The sequence below is a fragment of the Cajanus cajan genome, chromosome 4, assembly GCF_000230855.2.
Source record: "Cajanus cajan strain Asha chromosome 4, NIPB_CcT2T_4, whole genome shotgun sequence".
Taxonomy (NCBI): Eukaryota; Viridiplantae; Streptophyta; class Magnoliopsida; order Fabales; family Fabaceae; genus Cajanus; species Cajanus cajan.
In genome coordinates, this window is record NC_138520.1 from 3540836 (window position 1) to 3563430 (window position 22595).

General features: G+C 31.0%; 2 protein-coding genes across 2 annotated transcripts; both read right to left on the bottom strand.

The window, feature by feature from the left end:
* Positions 1–7462: 7462 nt before the first annotated feature.
* LOC145957568 (Pathogenesis-related thaumatin superfamily protein) lies at positions 7463–10352 on the bottom strand. Its single transcript, XM_083073935.1, has 3 exons — positions 10194–10352; positions 9402–10107; positions 7463–8128 (listed from the first exon to the last, which is right to left on the bottom strand). The coding sequence occupies exons 1-3, from the start codon at positions 10255–10257 to the stop codon at positions 7921–7923; spliced, it is 978 nt and encodes a 325-aa protein (XP_082930061.1). The 5' UTR covers positions 10258–10352; the 3' UTR covers positions 7463–7920.
* Positions 10353–14903: 4551 nt separating this feature from the next.
* LOC145957569 (protein PSK SIMULATOR 2) lies at positions 14904–19881 on the bottom strand. The gene is made up of 12 exons (XM_083073936.1): positions 19251–19881; positions 18660–18973; positions 18474–18566; positions 18266–18356; positions 17841–17934; positions 17320–17417; positions 17092–17161; positions 16357–16454; positions 16162–16278; positions 15932–16008; positions 15753–15797; positions 14904–15638 (listed from the first exon to the last, which is right to left on the bottom strand). Exons 1-12 carry the CDS (start codon positions 19479–19481, stop codon positions 15146–15148), a joined length of 1821 nt encoding a protein of 606 aa, XP_082930062.1. The 5' UTR covers positions 19482–19881; the 3' UTR covers positions 14904–15145.
* Positions 19882–22595: the final 2714 nt, after the last annotated feature.

A 22595-nucleotide genomic window follows, 5' to 3' on the forward strand; every position in this document is an offset into this window, starting at 1 on the left:
TTTTTAAATAATAAATATTTTTAATCTTTTTTTATTCTTTAATGTTTTAGTTTTACACCTTCAACTTTTAATTTATTATTTTTTCATCTTTTTCACACACTTTTTTCCTTTTCTTTTTAGGTTTTTACATGCATATTTTTATCTTTATCTCATTTCTCACTTATTTCAGTAGTTAAATTTAATTTTATCAATTTTTACATTACTCTCTTTCTCCTTCACATCTTTCACTTTCACATGCACTTGGACTGCTTCTTTTACTTTTCACATGCATTTAAACCGTAGAACTTGTGTGCAATAACGTTGTAGGCTAGTGTTACTTCCTCAATGATTTTTGTCGAGTTAAACGTGCATTTTTTCTTTCGACACTTTTCCTCCTTTCACACCTTTAAAAACATTAACATTAAATTTAATGTTACAAAAAAATATATTTTGGAACACTAATTTCACTATTCTTTAGTACTTTATGGAATAGTGAAATTAATATTCCAAACAAATATTTTACAAAATAGTATTTTGTATATACTTTTCTACATAACTAATAAATTTTGTGTTCTGAAAAATACTTTTCAAAAATTTGTAAAATAATACACTTTCGAATAGTATTTTCTAGAATAGTAAAATTAATGTTTTAAAAAATACTTATCAGATGTGTGTTGTTTTACTTTTACATAATTATGAAAATTTCTTTTCATAACTATAAATTTAGTATTTTAGAAAGTACTTTTCGAAAGCATGTTAAAAACACAATTATAGAAAATACTTTGGAGAATACTAATTTTACTATTTCAAAAAATAATTTCTGTAACATTAAATTTTTATTTTTTTTTGGTTCGTCCCTAGAGTATCCACCGCCGACAGCAGTGACTAATCTCCTCGCTACGTTGGAGGCACCTCAAAGGGTGGGATAGCTGGCCCCAAGATTTAACGCGGCTGCATACACAAGGCAAGATTCGAACTCCTGACCTTGCTTAAGCGTGGATCAACCCCTACCGCTGAACCACAACAACAAAAAATTCTACAAAATAATGATAAAAACATGTAAAATTAATTTATTATTATTAATAATATTGATTTACTAATTAATGATACTACTTTAACCAAATTCAAATAAAAAGATTATAAAAATTATTTAAAAAGCCATACAAAAATTAACACTTTTCATAATAAAATTATATATAATCTATAAAATAAAAATTAAAGTTATATAATAATAGATGAATATAAAAAATGTGTAACATAAAACTGTTAATTGTTAATGTTTAAAGAAAATGTATAAAAAAAATACATAAAAAATTATAATGTAACTGTTAAATCAAAAGACAATCCCTTGAACACAGAATTTTAATGTTAACAAAAAAAATATATTTTTATATAAAAAAAAAGTCTACAAAAATGTCTTTGAAAAGTTTAGATAAAGATGAAGTGTAAGACACTTATAGTCTATAAGACGCAAATCAGACAATTGTTGTCTATATACATTAAATATTTATCATTTATTAAGAATAATGATAAAGTTTGTTTTAAATGTTTCATTTTTTAACTGATCGAACCAAAAAGTTATATTAAAACTCACAAATCTGTTAAAGAGAAAAATCATATCAAAACCAAAATCTCTGAAATCATGAAGAAAAAAAAGTAGATAAAGTCATTGTTACATCTACTCTGCATTGACATTGTTTCTACAAACTTTGTTAGGAATGGAAAGATGATAATTAGTTTTCTTGATCAAATAAGAAATATCATTTGATGAAATACATTTAATGCTCGCATTAAATAAATCGAACGGTCAATTGCCACCATAAGGAAAAATGATGAAGATAAACAAAACAAATCTGTGAGTTAGACTCAAAGTGTTGCAATCATCATTTTCTCCAAGCTACTATATAAGAAGATTCAAAATTCATGAAAGAAGAGAACACACATATAGAATTTATACAAGAGACGCGATATATGCATTTGTACAGAAACTTTTTGTTTTGAGATAGAGAGACTTGTTTGAAAAAGAACACTTGTTTTGAGTTTGGAGAGACTTGAGTGTAAAAAGAATACTTAGTTGTTAAGTTTGAAGAGACTTGTTGTTGAAAAGAATACTTGAATAATTGCTTAAAAGGACAAGTCAAAGAATATTTAGGGTTGAGGCAGAAGTGACTTGTTGAAAAAAAAAATATTTATATCTTTGTTTAACAATTGTGAAACTCAATCTGGTTGAATTGAAAATTGAATATAGTCTCGATAATTAAGATGAACCAGTATAAAAATACTCGATATTACATTTGATTGCTCTTTGCGCTCCATCTAATTAACGTTATTACTCCACTATGAAAAATATGCAAATTTTTATACACACTATTCAAACTCCCTTCTAATATTTATCTTTTCTACATAATAATATTAATTAATATTTATATAAAACTTTAAAATAGAAACCGTAACAATATCATAAAACTACTAATTATTGCATATTTAAATTAAATGTGAAAAAAATCACATAAAAGTATATTAATTGCTACATAAAAAAGTAATTATTATATTAAAATTTAATATTAATATATTAAAAACTCATGTATAATATTTATATTAATTCCTAATATTTCAAATAAAAAATAACAATATCAATGTGAAAATTATTTTCTGCAAAACGGACATAAAAATTTGAATATATATATATATATATATATATATCCATAAAGTTTTCTAAGGTAATATTAACAAATATTTATATAAAATTAAAGTCATTAAAAAAAATTCAAAACGTATAAATGTTGATAAAAAATTCTCCATTAAAAGTTATGACTTATTATTAAAAAAATAATAAATAAATATTTATATTAAGTATTAAAAATAATAATAATAATAATAATATTGAATATAAATATTGTTCTAATATTAAAAATATGCACTCAAAGCACGTTTTAATGAGATTTTATTGTCCATTTTTATTACTTTTTTCATCTCCCATAAATTAAGGTTTTATTGCTCATTATGCTAATATTGATTGTGTTAATAGCTCCAAACGATTTTCTATTTGAAATAAAAAATTGATTGAATTTTCTTTGATATTTTTTTTAATCTTTTTTGACTTATTTATAAGGTGGGTGAGGGCACATGTCAATGTTTTATTTTTCTTCTTCATACTCTAATTCTTTTATGTTTTGTGAATATATGACATTAATTTTATGAATTTTTTTTTTCTAATGAGTTTTCATGTCGTTAGAAGAGTATGAATTATTAAATTAAAAATTCAGATATTTTAATTATTAAAAATATTTGATTTATCAAATATTCTTTTTTTAATGATTACCAATGAAATTAGTTATTAACAAAATTTTGAAGTTTTAATTCATGATATTTTATTGTGATCTTTGATATTTTCACAAAAATTATGATAATTGTGATAATTTTTTTTATCATTATTATTAATAATAGTGATTGTGAATGTTATAATATTTATATTATTTATTTCATGTGATTATTTTATAAGAAATTTTCTAATAAATTTTTTGTGCCAAGAAAAGAAGTGTGAATAATAATATAAAAGAAGAAAGTAATGTGTTGATGCGACCTATCAAGTATTTTTTTTTAGTAAATACACTAGCAATTGTTATAATCATTTTAAGAGAAAAATTCTAAAAAGTTTAACAAACAAATAGAATGTGCAAAGTATACGAAAAGTTATAATAAAATAAAATAGATATTGAATTAATTGCATTGATTTTATTTTAAAAAAATACTTAGTTGTATTATTTAATTAAAAATAATAAGATTAATTTGTGTTGATGAAATAAAATTAATTTTATAATATTATTTTTAAGATAAAAAATTGTAATATTACTTTAACTATAATTTTTTATATACAATATAAATATTTCAACGTATATATGATAACTATCGTGAAAAAAAATTTATATATTATATTACATAAATTATCAAAATAATTGATGGATCTAAAATGTAGTAAATTATAAAGAGTTAGTTTTTCCGCCGATTGATAACTATTGTGAACGTGCCAAAAAGAACAACTATTATGAACGTGAGGAGAACTTTTGTGATTTGGGAGTGGGAATGTCACTCACGACTTTGTTTCATTTGTTTTGCATCTAAATTAGTGGGATTTCGTGAAGAAACATAGCATCCTGATCCAGACAGGTTCTTATTAGAATACAAAAACTAGTCATTTTTGCTGCCACAAGGATTTATTAAAAGGTTAGACGCAATTCTCTTCTATCTTTGTCTACTTTAATTTAGTGCCAATGTTCTTTAATTTATTCAACATTTGCTGCAACAACATAAGATATTTTTCCCTTTATTTTGAACTTAAACTCTTCTTTCTCAACAAATAACGTGAAACTCATTCACGAGCCGGCTCTTCCTCCTCTAATATTCACATTATTGACTATTGTGATTGTGATACAATGTTGACATTTTGTTGGGATGTTTTTTTTTTCTTTTTTTTCTTTTATGTCAAATTGCTGTGCCTCTGAAGAGAGAGAAAAAACATGCTCATGGGTCCAGCCAAAATGTTCTTAAGCTCTTCAGCCTAATTTTTTTCATTTTGTTTACTCCGATTATTTAATTGCAAAATATGTGGATAAATATGCATAAATTAGGATTCCCTGGGGATCAATTGCATAGAAGGAAAGCAAGACAAGGATTGCAGGTTAGAAGTGTCGGAGAACTATGAGTTTAATATTGGACAAATTAATCAAGCAAAAGTGTATATAAATATCAAGAGGTTGAGTATGTGCTTATAAATAAATCTTTATTTATTAATATGATGCTGTATAATTTGTCAAATAATTATATTTCTTATATATGTGATCAAGAGTTGGATTTCTATATATATATAATTATTGAGAGATGAATTTCTTAAATATTATCGGCCAAATATACCTTGGGTAACCAAAAATTATATATCTTTATTTGTTATGTGAGACTTTATAGTTGAACGATTTGGTACGGTAACATTCTACCTTGATTCCCCACCAATTTTTCAGGCCGGCCCGTGTTGAAACTAAATCGAAAGAAACATATGGGCCTGGCCCAATAAACTAAAAAAGGGTATTACTATGGGGCCCACCGATTCAATAGGTTTTGTCTGTGAATGCATAATATAATAATGTTGAGATAAGAAGTGGCACGAATTACTACGCGACCACGCCGATGACGAAAGCTACGAAGCGAATGGTGTACACTAAACAAACACTATCTGATCTGATAAATAATAAAGGGAGTTACGTATGTCCATTACCTAAGTTTTTGTCTCACAGGCAATTTCAGTTGAGCATTGACCCCTTTATGCACCAAAAAATAATCATATAATCCAAAAGCAAATGTAACAATTTCAGCATCATATTTGACTTTAAAATTTGACCTATACTGCAGGAGTGGTTTGAGAAGTGCCCCCCAACAATAGGATATTAGGATGCACCATTTTAGCAAGAAAACTCATAATGGCCATTTATATATTCTTCCCGGCGGGTACATGATATGTGAACTTCAACTACTCATGAATCAATTGAGCATGCCAAAAGTCAAGACTTTAATTTTATGATGGGTTTAAGGCTTTGATTTGAGAAAATGTTTTATGTCCTTTTTTTTATTATCATAAATATATTACAAAAAATATCTTACATTCACTGCTTATTATTTATAAAAAATATGTATACTTTCTTTTTGTATATTTCGTAGGCGGCTGAAACAATATGAATAAAGATGCTGTACTCTTGCTACAAATAGTAGTATATATTAATCATACAACGCTTACTATATACTATATATATGTTCTTGTTGTGCACCCAATCCAAGGGTTTCTTTATTAGCGTTGGATGGTAGTATGGATAAATTAACAGCAATAAATAAAATATTTGATAGTCCCTACATATATAGTTGAAATATGGGACCGAGGATAAGGTGTATGTATAGAGAATCACCAACCACAAGGCATTAAATTGGGTGATCCAAAAAATCGGATTGTAGAAATAATTTGTCTTTCAGATTTCAGATTAATAAACGCTTGGTTGCTACAGGATTGCTAGATTACAGCACTTAATGCCAAACCAAACTGTGGCCATGAGCACGCCACTTTTCTTTTCTAATGGATTTAACTTAAGGTATCGCATTTGCAATCAAAGCGGTCCCCCATGAATATAATAGATCATACTTTATCTCAAACAAATCATGCCTATTCATATAGTATTGATTTTTTTTAAATAAAAAAGTATTTCAGCTTGAAAATGGTTTCAAAAGCATGCTATATAATAAAACAATAAGTATATAATTTCATTATATTTATGATATACTATTTGATTAAGTATATTTTTTCTCTTAATTTTTTTTAATAATTTCAAGTCTGACACTTTAGGTAATTTTATCTTATTTAATAATAAAACTTTTAGTCAAATTAAACCCTAAACAGTGTGACCCAAAAATTCTTCTAAATTTATTATTAAAAAAAATTATAATTGCTCATCGAGAGCATTCACCCTAAAGCATTTTAGACAGGAGCTTAGGTTATGTTATCATTCATATTATTTTTTGTCTTATACCCCTTTGCAACTTAATTATATAAAGTGTCAAATTATTTGATAGAGATAGAGAAAGAGAGAGGAAAAGTGAGATGTAATGAGTGTAAGAAAAATGTATTGAAAAGTGATCAACAGAATTTTGTATAGTATATGTTGAGTTTGGGGTCTTAGCCCGTGTTTGGATGCGCGTTGCCCCTGATGAAACGCGCGTATTTCTTTCTGAAAACGCAATTTGTCTCTCTGAAACATGTTTGGATCATTTTTCTTCACACGATTCTGTGAACGAAAATCAATTTTGGCTTAAGCAGATGAAGATTTGCTTCTACGTTTTCAAGAAATTGATTCTAGTAAGTAAATATTTGATTTTCCTCATTTGTCCTCATGAAAGTATTGGAAATCTTCAATTTAAATGGACAACAGAGGATACTGCATCATTCACGTTTTGTCAATGCAGTTGTAAGGTCTATTTTGATAATTATACACTTAAAATCAATTTTGATAACTATTTTTCAAACATCATTTAATATGAAAATCAATTTTCTAATAAATGTACTCAAACAAAAATCACGTTACTTTAAAATCACGTTTACTTAAAATCAATTATACAAAATCACGTTAATCTCAAATCAATTTTACAAACGCAAATCCAAATACGCACTTAGGCCATATGCATGCATTAATTATTATCCCGAGGTATGTGCCAACAAAAATATCAACAATACTGTCATGCTAGCTAGCAGCACGTTGAAATAGAAGGCAGTAAAATTCTACTCTTTTCTCTATTATAAATAAAAAACATATATATAATTTTTAAATTTTAAGTGAATTTTAACTACTTTTTCTCCATATTCTTTGTAAAATATTTATTCTTTAATACATAATATTATAATTACATTATTTCTTTTGATATTTATAATAAGAATATATTATGAGAGTAGTTAAATTTAATAAGAATAACTATTTTTTTTTAATATACATAAATAAAATTAGTTTTCCTAATATGCATAAATAACAGGAGTACTCTACTACGAATCCATTTGCTTTTGTGATCATGTAGTCCAAGTCTTCCGAACCAATAAACGAATCTCATCACCCATAACACAAAGAATTCTACAGTCTACCTATTCATCCAAAAAGAAAGCTACAAGAAACCTATCAATTGCCCCACTACCTTTCCTCCATATAGTATGTAGTTTAATTTTGGGGGGTTCTTCACTCTTAACCATTGCTAATTGCAACATCGGATTCTGCTTTTTGAGCTAGGGGTCCAGGACAAAAACTAAACACTTGTAAAGTGACACGCATATGGTTGTGGTTGAAACTTGTGGGCCCTTCTCAACTCACGAGGCCCAGCATAGTGACATGGGCCTAGTTTGGAGAAAACTGGTGAAGTTAATTAGTAGAGGTGGCACAAGAGCCAAAAAGCCATGGTGATACTGACAAAGGCAGCAATGGCTTGAGATTCCCATACATGTGTACCTGCCGACCAGGATATTTCACTTTGATCCATGGCACCTACATATACCATTGTGCTGTTGTTAAGCTCTGGCGACGCAGAACCACTGCTATCTGATTTCGGGTTTTGCCCCTGCCATGATTTCTGACTGCAAATCCACAATAACAATAATACTATCAAGAAGACAATAGCACAACATGTGATTCTAACATTATTGACTAGATCAGTGAACCTCATGTGCAGTAAATAAATAATACCATATCATGCTAAACGCAACTTATTCAGATTAGATACCTGAAAATACTATTACTATAATAATTGAATTACCCACTTTCCTTCGTCTTTCGTCAAAACTTGCTCCCCTGCCTCATGTGGAATTATGAGCAGTACCGCATTGTCGTCCATTATTTTCAAAACAATTATATGATGATGTATGCAGCTAATTAGTTATATTTGATACAAAAAAAATATTTCTAACATATTTATCCTGCTTGGATAGTGGCGAGTTCTTAGTAGATTGAAATATGGCTTATAGTTTGACAATCACTTTCTTCTGAAATATTAAGCACAACTTTAACTTTCGACATATGACCTGTAATTTCAACAAAATGTTAATTTCGGATGGACAATAATATTGGACCACGATTCTTTTAGAGTAAAATTTCATTTTCTTTCAATTTAGAAGCTCCTGAGTTAAATGAAGAAGATGTACTCAAATGTACTATTCACTTTCAATTATTTGAGTTAGAATTAATTGGCTACACGTTGGTTTTACTCTCGCATTAAAAAAGAATATAAGTAGCATCTACGGCCCGAACGAACATGTTTTAAAACAAAAATAAAGTACATATATAATGAAATAACTATTAAAACTAAAATAAATTTACGTTTTAGTTTTTTGGAATTCTATTTTACTTGCAAGTTGCAACTTAGCTTTTAAATTCATTTTTGAGCAAGAATTGATTTATGAATTTATAAATTTGAGTTTTTTTCTATATAATTTTAGTCTTTGAAAGATTAGCTTTATAAACAGCAGACATTCTAAAGAGTTAGATAATTGGCCCCAAGATTTAACGTGGTTGCATACACAAGGCAGGATTCGAACCTCTGACCTTACTTAAACGTAAATCAATCCCTACCATTAAACCACACACTTGGAATTTAATATCAGTTATATAATTTTTATGTGCATATATATCTAATTTAGTATAATTATATACAAATAGTGAAAATATAATATTACCTCCTATCATTTTTAATAATAAATAAATTATATAGTAACGTGTGAAGTAAAAAAGGAAAGAAAAAGAGAGGAAAAAATGCGTGAGTGGTGAATCGTGAATCCCAGCACAAGGATGAAGGAAGCAACGCAACGCAACGTTGATATTTAAAAGCGTTAAAGAGGAAGGAAGGAAAATTACCTGGGGTTAGCGTTAGCGGAAGGACAAAAAGTGATGGTGTAATCCGCAGAGGAAGCGCACGTGAACGTGCTGGTCCTGTCATCGTACGCGTAGCTGTAGGCGCGTGGGCAAGCGCTCTTGAAAATCTGCGAGTACGCCGAAGGCTTGCAAGTGTTGGGCGACGCATACGCGCCTCTGCAGCAATACTGCGCTGTCCCGAACGCCTCGCACGCGCTCTTACACGCCACGCTCCCTTTCCCCTCCACGCTCTCAACCCTAAGCTCCGAAGGACACGCGCTGTTCAAGTCCCCCACGCACCCCGTGCTCGTGCACCTCTCGCCGGAGCCCCCCTCAGGCGCCACCAACATCGCCACGTTGTACCCGTCCACCAGGCTCACGTCGAAGAAATCCAGGCCTCCCTCGCCGTCCAGGCTGAACTCGCCCAGCGTTGCCGGCGGCGCCGCGCCATTGCCCGCGCATTCCATCTTCCCCGAGCCGCAGTCGCCCGTCAGGCAGGAGAATTTTCCGGCCGAGTCTTGGCTGCAGAGAGTGCGGCCCCAGAAGCGGCCGCCCCAAGAGGTGGGAGCGGTTATGGTTTTGGACTCGCCGGTTTGGAGAGCGAAACCGGTGACCGGAAGCGGCGGAACTCCGGCGTTTGAGAGAATGCCTGGCCACACCGTGTAGTCGCATTTGTTAATGACGGTGAACGTTGTTGTTGATGCTACACCTGCACCCAAATTAGTTAACTGTTTAAGTATCTATCAGCCAAAGTTTGGTTTTAGCGTTTTTGTTACTTGTCACTTTGCTATTTACCTGATGCTAATAGTAATAGATGCAGTGTTAGTGAGAATGGAAATGGTAGTGTCAACTGATCCATGTTATGAGAATCGAATCGACTAGAATCAACGGTGAGATAGCTAGATAGTCTGAAAATATAAAGGAACGGAGCTGGGAACGATGGCTATTTATAAAGGAATATTGTGAAGTGAATATAATTCTTTTTGCAAAATGTTTATCAAAAGGAAAAAAAAAATTATTTTTACAAGAGAAAAATCTACGAAAATGTGGTATGATTCCGTAAAAAATACTAATGATTTTCCCCGGATTTTACTGGGGGACCCATCTGGTTCCGGGGAGCACTCACGTGGTAATCCAGTATCAATTTTGTAACGTTCGGCTTCATTTTATTTCATTTATTACTTATTCACACTTTTAAAAAAGTATTGAATGCTATATTGAATGGGGAAAAAAAATCTAAGTATAAGAATTTTTTTACTTTCTTTTGTTTCTGTTAATCTAAATAATGCGGCATTTTCATTTTATTTATTTTCCATTTCTATTCATTCTGTTTTATCTCCTATCAATTTGGTTTCCAATTCAAGCAAATCACCGTAGTTGGGAGGAAGAAAGGTTGAAAAATCCACCGAAGACACAACCTTGAAGAACAAGGAAAGCCATAAATGCGTACACAGTTACCCACAGAGGCACAACTTACAAGACTCACAACCAATGATCATCACACACACACAGAATGGTTATCAAGACTTGAAAGTTGGGTGGAAAAAAGTCTGAAACATCAACCGAAGCCACCACCTTGAACTTGAATACCAAAATTACCAGTGAATACGGGGATCGGGATATTAATAAACTTCAACTTCATTCGTTAGAAATTGGTATCAATGGATCGATTGTATAAGGAAACAACACACAAGATGAACAAAAAGAGGTCCCACGGCGACACAAAATCTATGGACAAAATAAATTTCATCACAAAGCACTTTATCTCCCCTGCCCACTCTTTATTTTTTCGGAGTTACAGAAAGTAATCTACCTTTTTAATAAAATCACATCATCACCATAAAGAAAGATTAAATAAAGTATATTAAACAACTGTAAGACAAAAAATGACCTCATCTTATCATATTCAGCATCCAATTAGCTCCACAAATTTCTGTATGTTTTTAATGACTATTGTTTTCAGAAGGATAATGACCAAGTCGATGTGATCTTCATAATTTTAAAAGCTCAATTGATGTTTTACATGCTTGCATATATCCCATGTATACTCTTATTTTAATTTTAATGATTAGTAGCACGAATATAGGTGCACTCCACCTTCTAGTATAAAATTGCCTATTCAGCAAAATGTTTCGTATATTGAAGTGAAGGAAGGCGTCTTATATATGTTTCAAGCTTATTCTCCTTCCCAAAACATAAATTATTTTTAATTTTCCCCTCCTAATAAATAAATTTTTTCATCGGTCCCTTAGCCAATCTATGCTTTACCTAGCTCCATTTGGATACTTCTAACATTGTCATATCTGCAAGAACATTTCGATGTTATAAATATTATGTCAAAGTAAGGTCATGTGTTTCATGTTTGAGAAACTAGCCAAGACACTGATTTGGCTTTGTCTTACACCAATAATGTAACCCCGTCATTGTTCATTATAGCCAGTATGTAGATTACAAATTGGTGACAGAGTTCTCAGTGCATTCAAGATCTGATTGATTTTTCTTTATTCAAAACGGAACTTAAAGTATAAAAGCACCGCTGCAAGGACTACTAACTTTTCCCGTTGAGTTTAGGTGTCAAGAAGTTCTGGGATATTTAACTATGTTAAATACTCGGTAAAAAAAATTTGTTGCTCACAGTGATCTTATACAATTCAAAGAAGATTATTTTCCGTGAAAGATACCTAAAGTCTATATACCAAACAATTTGAAGTTGTCCAAACGCTGGCCAAGTTTACCTCAAGGTTGATCCACAATCTTATCTATCAATTCAATTGTAGGTGTTGCATTTTGGTATGCTACCTAGACTACCAAACTGAAGTCTTTGGGGGGGAGGTCATTTTATACTCCCCAAACTCACTTTTGTTAGTGTTGAATGGCATTTTGTAGAAAGTAATCATGTTTAGTTTTTTATCTTCTATTACAGTCTCAACACACTAACCTTGTCCTACAATTCTGCATGTGTTACAATTCTGCATGCGATTCGATTTGTTTTATGTTCAAAAGAAGTTGATCTAAAAGAGCTTAGCGCGCGCGCAGCAATCCATATTTTCTCACCAAAGTTTTGTTTAGATAAAACTTATTTGTAAACATTTAACATGGCAAGAAAATAAAAAGATAAAATAAATCTCTTTCATAAATTAAAATTAATTTAGGCATTTTAATTTTTATAGAAGTTTCTTTCATTTGATTTTTTTCTCAAATTTCTGCTATTCTTTGTCATACTTGTTTTTAACATAAAGAATACAACTATTATAATGATAGTCTTATCTCAACGAATAATAATACCAAGAGATTTTTTTAATTAAAGAGAGAAATTAAAAAAAATCAAATAAAATTTTCTCTTATTTGATAGTTTTATATAAATAAATAAATAAAATGAGTAATGGGTGTTGGAACAAAACTTCAGGTCTCCTAAAAAATACTACCCCTTAAGAAAAATAAAATTTGAAATGAAATGAAACAGAAAATCCTTCCTGTGTGTTTGAACGTTAAATTTTAGAAATTTAAGAAAATTAAAATTTTTAGACAAATATATATATATATATATATATATATATATATATATATATATATTTAATTTTCATCATAGATAAAATTGATTTTAAACAAATATATATATATATTAAAATTTGAAGATTTAATTTTATAAAATTAAGTATTAGCCAATTTTAAATATTTAATAATTTTTAAAAATAATATTAGATAATATTTATTAATTTAGAAAATGATTTTAAATATTCAATAATTTTTTTTTAAAATAAACTATTGATATGTTTTATGTCAACTTTTAAAGAGAGAAGAGCGAGGTAAGAGAAAAAAAAATAATTTTAAATTCTTATTATTTTTTTAAAAGAATTTAAAATTCTATAATTTTAAAGAATTTTATAATTATTGAATTTCAAATTTTTTATATATTTTTCATTCAAATAAAACATTTTACATCGGAGCATTTAAAATTTTTCAAAAAATTAAAATACTCTATCAAAATCTCAGTACAAACACACTCTTAATAAATAATTATCTTTCTTTTTACCCCTTCCAACATTTTTCAAATGAAGCTAATGAAGTTCAAAGTTTTCAAGAACTGGTTTCAGACTTCAAAGAAGAAATCCGACACTGCGTTTCAGGTTTAGATTCTCGGAAACTATTGATGCGGTCAGTGAGAAAAAGACTTCGAAGGGCTCCAAATTAAGTGAAATATTAGAATGAGCTGGAAACCAAAGTTGAGAGTGAGTGTGCAAATAATCGAATAATGCACAACAAGCTTTCGTCATAGATTCTCATATAACATATTATTTTTGTACGTCTTTCAGAAAATCCAAATAAAATGGCCACATTTGATTTCTAATCACTCTGAATTGATCTAAGAGGAATTGAAGTGATAACAATGTTTAAGCAATCCACCACCCAATGTTCCGCATGCTTCCAACACTGCTGTATATGACATCAAGATGATGAAAAAAGAAGCCCAGCCAATTTGAAGTTGGTATCTATGCTAATATTAATTAATTGGTATTAAGATTGCTATTTCCTAACAGCAAGCTTTTGTAGTGTGCAATCGTGACAAATTCTTTACCGGTGTATATCTTGTATAAACGTTATCTACCAGCCCTACTAGCATGGCTCATGCTAGGGTACAAATATGGTTGATTGGCTAGACAAAACAATTTGCATGATCATTAGTAAGGGTTTTCTTAATTTAAGGATGGCTATACGGTATGAAAAATGCCGTCAATATGACATACGATACAATAAAATATTGTAGATAGTTTATCCAACTGGTAACTTATATATGTGGACGACACAGCTGGTTGAAATTTAATTTTCATGCGGAGATATTTCCTATTTGATTCGTATATATACAGTTCCGCTGCTTGGGTTACCAAGAAAACTTTCTGCAGAGAATCCATTTAAAAAGAAAGAATGAAAGAAAGGATATATAGCAATCCAACCCCTTCTTTAGCTTTGCTTTGGTGCTTAAGAAAACACACAGAAATACAACAACTACTAAAACCTATAAAAGTAGGTCCATTATGTCATGAAATGGGTTGCTATCAAACTTTGAAATGAATGAAAAAGGAAGTAGGAAAAAAATAAATGAATTATATAAAAAAATTTATAACAATTTTAAAATATATATATATTTGTATATATGTGCAATACTCCAGTGTCCTATATTTTAAAGTTTGTGCTTCGTTAGGTGTATGCGTGTGTCAAAGCTTGTGCTTCATATATATTGACTCTAACTTACTATATGAAGTATCAATTTTCAACTCATTTTATCTTCTTTTTTTTTTACTTCTTCCTTACTCCTCATCTCAACAGAGTGTAAATGTTCCTCAATAAATATGTTTAGAACCCATATCAAGAAAATACTTAAAAAGAAGTCCATAGATATGAAAATAATGGGAACTGGGAAGATTCCTAAAGCAAGAGATATGATTCCCAAATCAACAGGTAAACTGCATCTGGTAACAACAAAATTGGAGACTGGAGAACAATGTATTCACCAAAAAATAATAATAAATTGAACAACAGGAATTCAACTATTTCCCTCATTCTCTGTACAAAAAATAAATTGTAAGTTAAAAAAATCAGGTGTTAGTTGTTTATATAGATATATACATAACTATAATTGTATAGAAATGAATGATGACTATTATCCAAGCAAGAAAATGGACTAGGAAGAATTCTAACAGAAAAAACAGAGCAAGAGGCGAGAACCCCTGAGAGTGTAGATGAAGATTTCAGTAACCCAACCCATCCATAATATCCAAAACGTTATGGTTTTGGGGTTTAAAGACGAGTCTTGCACCAAAGAATTCCCCAGCAGGCGAACTCCCAGCACTTTTGGCCACATGAGAGTCCTTGATTTGTCTTTTCTTGGCCAAACCAAGATCCTCGCTTTTGCTAAGTCCTGGGTTCTTTCTCCTTGCAATTACCTCCTCCAATAATTTCCTATCCTCCTGGGAAATTTGAGATCCCAACGGCTTGTTGCTACTATCCACAGACAGAATTAAAAACTGTCGCATCTTAGACTGAAGTTCTAGTCCCTTAGGAGGAGACCTTATAGGCATTGGTCTCAATGTATTTTGTCTAGATTTTACAAAGCTAATCAAATGGTGAAGCCATGCTAACAACTCAATGATGTAAATATCTATCTTTCTCTTATCTGCATAATAAAGTGTCTGCAGGCGAATCAGATTACTTTCTGTGGAGGTGTCATCGCCAAAGTCATTACTACAATATCAGAACAGAGTTATCATGAGTTTTCCTTCTTTGGAGGTGTTATTTGTTCATATTACACATGTAAACACAATTATATCCATAAGAGTATCCAAGTTTACGACTAACCTTGTGTTTGCCCATTCGCCAACCCATCCAAAACCTTGATGTGCTCTGTCATGAATATCAATAGATAAATAAGCAATTAAAGGGAGCTTTAGCCCATTTTAATATAAGAAAATAAGACCAACAAGGGGAGACAAAAGACAAGTATATACAAAATGCAAACAATGTATTGCGTATCATACTTGACTGTATTTGTCGCAAATGGTACAAGCCACTGGAGAATCTTATCGATTTCAGCTTTGATCTGAGTGATGGAGAGCTACACATAAAATTGCTGTCATTTAGCATAATCCAAAATGAAATAAAACCATATCCTCGTGATGTAGGCGTGAGTGTGACTAACCCCCAAAAACTGACATAAATAGAATTAGAAAATGGAAGGCAGTGAATATCCAGTAGAGAGAGGGTATACCTCTTTCATATCAGCAATGGTTTGTAACTGGGATGGAAGAGCAGTCTTGATATTATTGGGCAAACCATGATACAATGTGTCTCTTGTGTTTGGAGGAAGAGCAGTTGGGCGAGATGCCTGATGTAAACAAACGTTATTTTAGCAAAAACATCTATTTGATAAGGTTATTACAAATTTTATCAGCATGATACATACAATCATATTTATCTGATTGATGATGTTAGCATAGTGCAGCGCAAGACCGGCTTCTCCTAGTCTTTCAGGACCCTCACTGAACTTGGTTGCAGATGTACCTGCCATGAAATCCAAAATTTCACAAGTTCTTATGACCAGCCAACGAGATCTACATGATAGATAGCACACACAAAAAGCAAGTCATGCAAGTCAATACATGAATGTAGTTTTCCAAATGTTTTTACTCAGAGTAAATCGGTCCGAGCAGAAAAGATCGTTTAGCTGAAGAACAGTTGTAATCTCATTCAGCTGATTACAGTCACATAACTTACCATGATTCCAAATTGAGCTTCAGTGATAAATTGTACAATAGAGACATATAGAGTGTTAATTTCAAGGGTTTATTTTCTTTGTAAATATGCATCTGATGTCATTAATTTTACGTAGTTCAACCCAAAGAGAAAGGCAGCTGGTTATTTCAAGTTACATTTGAACCAAAAACAAGAGCATAGAAAAAATTGGAAAAATAATCCACAGTCCGTTTGCTTTACACAGAATTATGTCATACAGTTAGAAGGCATGCTTGATTTATTTATTTTCTTCGACAAAAAGTGTAGGTGCAGGATTAAAAGGACAAGTTCAGACTTCAAACCCCAAGTTAATTCCTAGACTCCTAGTGCATAAAGAGATGCATATGCTATAAGATGTATTAGGTACAACATTGGTTTTTTATTCATAAGAGATACAATTTCGTACCATGGTTTCCAAGGAACTCATAAATTGCTTGATGTATATAGATAACAATATCAACGAGCTTTTCAACTATCTGCAATAAGCAAATTCAATTCCAACACAATAAGTCCATTGTTGTAAATTGCGTGTATAAAGTATTCACTTCTACACTTCAAAGAAGGAAACGTGGGGAAAGACTGAATTCAACAATAGTAGATGCAAATTAGGAATTATTCGTTGATAATAATATACCTCCTCCAAATTTCTTGTCCAAAGAGACTTCTTTTTCAAGCTCCTAACAAACTTTCTTTGGTGTTTTAGCTCGCTTTGAAACATTGTAATACTCTCCCCTACAATTTTAGAGAGAATGTAGCTGTCAATCATTAGTTAATTTCTCCAGATTTAAATTTGCATGTGTCCTGCTGATAGTATGTATGTACGCCATACTGATAATCCAAACGCGTCATGGAAACTACTTCTATGGCTGAGAATAAATTTCAGCAGAAAAAAGGTTTTTTTTATTAGAAAAAAGGGTTTTATTGCTCATAACATTGGGTAACAAATATTATGATTTATGAAGTATAAACCAATAATTTTTTGTGTGTGTGAGATTATTATACACTCCATCTCAAATATTAAAATACGATACCAAACTGAGCAAATAAAAAATAATAATAATAATAATAATAATAAAAATAAAACTAAAATTGTAATATTAAAATACCAAGTATTATTTGGAAGAGAATTAGGGAAAACTATTTAATGTTTCTAACCTTTTAGAGGAAGATTTAAGGACTCCATCTCCTTAATCTTTTGCAAATAATCTTGTTCAAAACGTTCATAAGCATTTAATTCATGGTACAGTTCCTATACAAAGGGAGAAAATCAGTTAATAAAGACGGAACTGCTAAAGAAACATTCATTTGGAAGACCTAACTTTAACCAATAAAGAACTCAGAAAGCATAACAGAAGTAGGAAACACAATTACATAAATAACATGAACAAATATAAATAAACCTGGCATTATGCCTAAAGAACTACATACAGATAATACCAAAGATTTAATAATCAAAATCATGCAGCATACATCGAAGAAGCTAAAATGATGACAACAATTTTGCTCGGCCGTTTATTCAGTTCACTGAGGAGATTAAAAAGAAATACCCAAAACTTAATTTGAAATGACAATGAGCTTACAGCAGTATGCCGAGTTAGGCTGGTAAACTCCTGCATTGTCTTTTCTGCCTCTACCTTATATTGTTTGTCACCCGGGGCATCCAAGTGTAATCTGATATATTTTTGCACAAAGACTTTAATAAGATATGTTTGTGATTGCAATCAGCTAAATATTCAAACATGGTAAGTTGGCATAATCTTGTCATAAGCAATGTACAAGGAAACTCACCTTGAGAAATATCGATCTAGGTTGTGCCACTGTGGATCTTTACACATATTTCCAAATCTAGCCACTTCCCGTGAGAAGACATTGAACTCTTCCCTACAAATTTCCCCAAAATAACCAATGATAAGAACATAAAGAAAACGCACAGCAATGAGAAACAAGCATACTATTCTTCAAACAAGCTAGAACCTTTTGTCAGCCTCAGCCAGGCTAATTAGCTCCTTCATATCAGTGGAAACTAGTAGCTGAACCCCTTCAGATTGTAAAACCTCCATTTTAAGGAACTGAATGTTCTCCTCAGAAAGTGATTGAAGCAAAATTGTTCCTTTGGTTATTGTATTAGCAACTTCAAATGCCAATACTGATATTTTCTTCCCTCTAGAAGTCGTGCCAGAGACAAACCCACTACTAGTGTTTAACTTTGGCATGCCACTCCCAAGTGTGTCCAGAACTTCCACTGCCCTCTCGCTAGCTTTTCCCAGAAAAGAACCCCTATGGTTCACCTATGAAAAAAAAAAATAGACATCAATCGTGAAACATTAAACTTCCAATTCAGAAGTTCCCTAACATACTATGAAATGCCAGCCCAGAAACTCTAATTTACTCAGAAACACGTCATTAATTAATTCATAACCGACATTTCATCAATGTAATTTCGCTCAACATCTAATTCTGGTATAATACGAAAGCCCTGATTCCAACCTACGAATTTCCAAAGAAACGATCCTAAATTTCCCTAATGATATGTGCATATTGTCAACATTCCAAATAAAAACACACCTGTTTTCCCCCAGTTGAAGTAGGAGTCGATAAACCCAGTTCATGCGAAAATTCAGTGTCGCGCTTCTTTTGCTTTTTACCTTGAGCACCAGTATTAGACCGTGAATCTGAAAAAATTTCTCCCCGATTCACATAGTTATTTTCCTTCTTAAGCTTCCCAGAAAAGCCCGAACTCTTCCCTCCGAGTTCAGCATTTTTCTCCACCATACCAGCCGAACAAACCGCTCCCATTATCTTGCTCAAAAGGTTAGCAAGGACCAGAAAAATAAAAAAATAAAAAAAAATAAAAAAATGCAACGCAACAGAATACAGCAAATGAAAAGGCAACCCCTGCGCAAAAGATAAACAAGTTTGAATTTCCAGAAACGAGCACGGTGGTTGGATTGAATAAATAATAAGAGAATTTGAAAATGGATGCGTAGCTATTTACAGAAACGGAGATTAGAAATGGTAGGGAGTAGGGAATAGGGAGGTATAAAGAGGAAAAGTCGCTGAGAATTTACGACTCTGGGGTTTGACTAAAACCTTGAATGATAGACATAGACATGACATGCATTCATTCATTCGTATTCATATGGTTGAAATTTTTGAACGAATAAAATAGTAAAAGCAAGCAATTAATGAAAAGCGGAAACGCGCAAATGAAATGCTGGGATTGGAATGAAGTATTTGACTGGAGCTACGTGGCAGCCAATGAATGCCAGCGAGCGACGACTATGTATCTCGTATCAAGTATCAACTACTCCTATCAAACATAAAAACGTGAAAACACAGGAAATCCAAGTCGCGCCCACCATGTGCTGTGGACTCCACCAGATCACGCCAATTAACATGCCTATCAACACTTTATTTATCTATTAACACATTTTTAGTTTTACAGATTCAAAATCCACTACAAAATATAATTCTAACAAACCTGTGAGCTTTTATTATTGGATAACTTTTCATTTTCTACATAATTTTTAATCTGTTTGTAACTGAAACATAATTACCTTTTTCGATATACCTGTAATTTGTTATTAAGATGTTGCATATTTATTTAATACTGATTAATAAATGATAAATTATCTACTACTCACATCTCTTTATTTTTCTATTTTGATATCAGAAGCTCTTAAAGCATTTAGCTCGGTCCAATCAACCATGAATTCCACCACTAATTCACACTAAAAAAATCATGACAACGGAGTGTGTCACAATCAAAATTACGACGGAATGATACATAAATATTTTTAAAGAAATCCTCACTAATATTTTATTTTAAGAGAGAAAATATTAAAAAAAATTAGAAAATGATCTTTTTTAAATTAGAGTTGGGTTCAGAAACCAATTACATGTAAAAAAGCAATAATTTTATAGATTGAACAAAATACTTAACTTTACGAATGTTTATTTCATTACTAAGAAATATTTTTTTATCCTTTATTTTTTAATAAATGAAGAAAAAGGATTTTTTTTATTTAATTAATAAACCTTCACAATAACATTAAATAAAAAATTGGTATTCAATTATTGTTATCAATTGATGTATTTTAAATTTTTAATATTTTATCAAAAAATAACAACTTTCACTTTTTTATGCATTTTTATTAAAAGAAAATCCTTGTACAAAAATATAAACAAATGACTATTCTATAAATTCTTATGATTTAAGTAATATTAATAGTAGAATTGCTACTCAATTAATATCACCAATCATTGTATGAATTAAAATATATGTTTTTGAAACCCTAAAAATTATGAATGATCACGCAAATTTAATAAAAAAAAGTTACTCAAACACAAATCATATATTATTATCTTGAGCATATATCTCTAGTATATATTAAAAAAAACTAAATAATACAAAAGAAAAAAATGATTAAATTGTAGACTATCATATCATTAATTTAAATAACGCATAAAGAGAGAGAGAGAAGGATAACTTGTATAACATTTTTTATTTTTATTTTTCTAGAACTTAATGGTCAAAGTATTAGACACCGATTACACTAAACAAGAGGGGGAAAAAAGATCAATTGCACTGAAAAATGAGCGAATTACATTGCAAGTTCAATATATATAAAATATGCATTGATACATGTTGATTAAAATGAAAAGGGAAAGAAACATAATAGTAAAGAAATAAAAGAGAGTTAGATAAGGAAAAGAGTATAAACTAGTAAAACAAATAATTTATTGAATTTGTAAATAACATGATATCCAAACGAAGGACGATGTAAGCTTTTGGCTTCTAATTGACACCACAACAATTGTTAGTTTGCTTTTGTAAAATGTTGTACAAAATTGTTCTCCTAATCTCTAGCATTTCCCAAGTATTTCTCTTCTCTTTCTATCTTTGATTTTTTTTTTCGCCGATCAGTTCCCCTTTTGAGAGTGTATTTGTCTTTTTATTAATAGCAAAAAATGAAGCAAATGGTAACAAGCTTATCCCTTCTTGACCAACTCCTCTTCACCATCTCCTATTTTTTAGACACCACTAACCAACCATTATATTCTCTCCGCAAGTAAGCATTACAACCTTATCTTTTGTAATTGACTTGTCATCCTTAATTTTTTTTATTTGAAAATAATATGTTCCGATAAAATTGGTTATTCACATAGTATCCTGAGCAATTTATCTCAAAGGGATCAACAAAGAAAATCAATCTTGTTTATGAGGAATGGTTGGCCACTAACTAACAAATATTGGGATGACTATTTAACACAATGGCAAAAGATATTATCACCCAACTTTAACACTGTGAAACATCTAAAGAGCTTTGGGAAGATGCTCAATGCTCAACACGATGAAGATAGAGGAGTATCTCATAAAGATAAAGCCACTAGCAAATGATCTCAAACTCACAAGAAGTCCCATCTCTAGCATTGATCTGATCATTTAGACTTTAGTTGGCTTGGACTTTGACTATAATGCTATAGTAGTCCAATTATTTGACAAAAATGATTTGAATTGGGTTGATTTGCAAGCACAACTCCTAGCATTTAAAAATAAACTTGAGCAATTAAGTTCCTTTTCAAATTTGACTCTTAGCCCTTTAACATATGTTGCAACTAGATTTTATCAACAAGGGAATCAATCTCACACTCGTGGAGGCTGAAGAGGAAATAGTTTCAGAAGTGGAAGAGGAAAATGAAGATTGTCTCGAGACAAACCAACATGTTAGGTGTGTGGACAATTTGGCCACACTATTGTGTGATGCTTTTAATAGATTTGATAAATCATACATGAGTCAATCTTCAAATGCAAGAACAAAGACACCGCCAAATCACAATGCCTTTATTGCCTCGCCAAACTCAATTAAAGATCCAGAGTAGTATTTTGATAGTGGTGCTAGCAATCAT

Coding starts and splice junctions, on each gene's coding strand:
- LOC145957568 (XM_083073935.1), bottom strand. CDS start 10,257: ATGGATCAGTTGACACTACCATTTCCATTCTCACTAACACTGCATCTA. Junction 10,108..10,193: donor TCTATTACTATTAGCATCAG/GTAAATAGCAAA, acceptor ATTTGGGTGCAG/GTGTAGCATCAACAACAACG. Junction 8,129..9,401: donor TCCGCTAACGCTAACCCCAG/GTAATTTTCCTT, acceptor GTGGATTTGCAG/TCAGAAATCATGGCAGGGGC.
- LOC145957569 (XM_083073936.1), bottom strand. CDS start 19,481: ATGGGAGCGGTTTGTTCGGCTGGTATGGTGGAGAAAAATGCTGAACTC. Junction 18,357..18,473: donor CTAGATCGATATTTCTCAAG/GTGAGTTTCCTT, acceptor AAAATATATCAG/ATTACACTTGGATGCCCCGG. Junction 17,418..17,840: donor CTTAAATCTTCCTCTAAAAG/GTTAGAAACATT, acceptor CTAAAATTGTAG/GGGAGAGTATTACAATGTTT.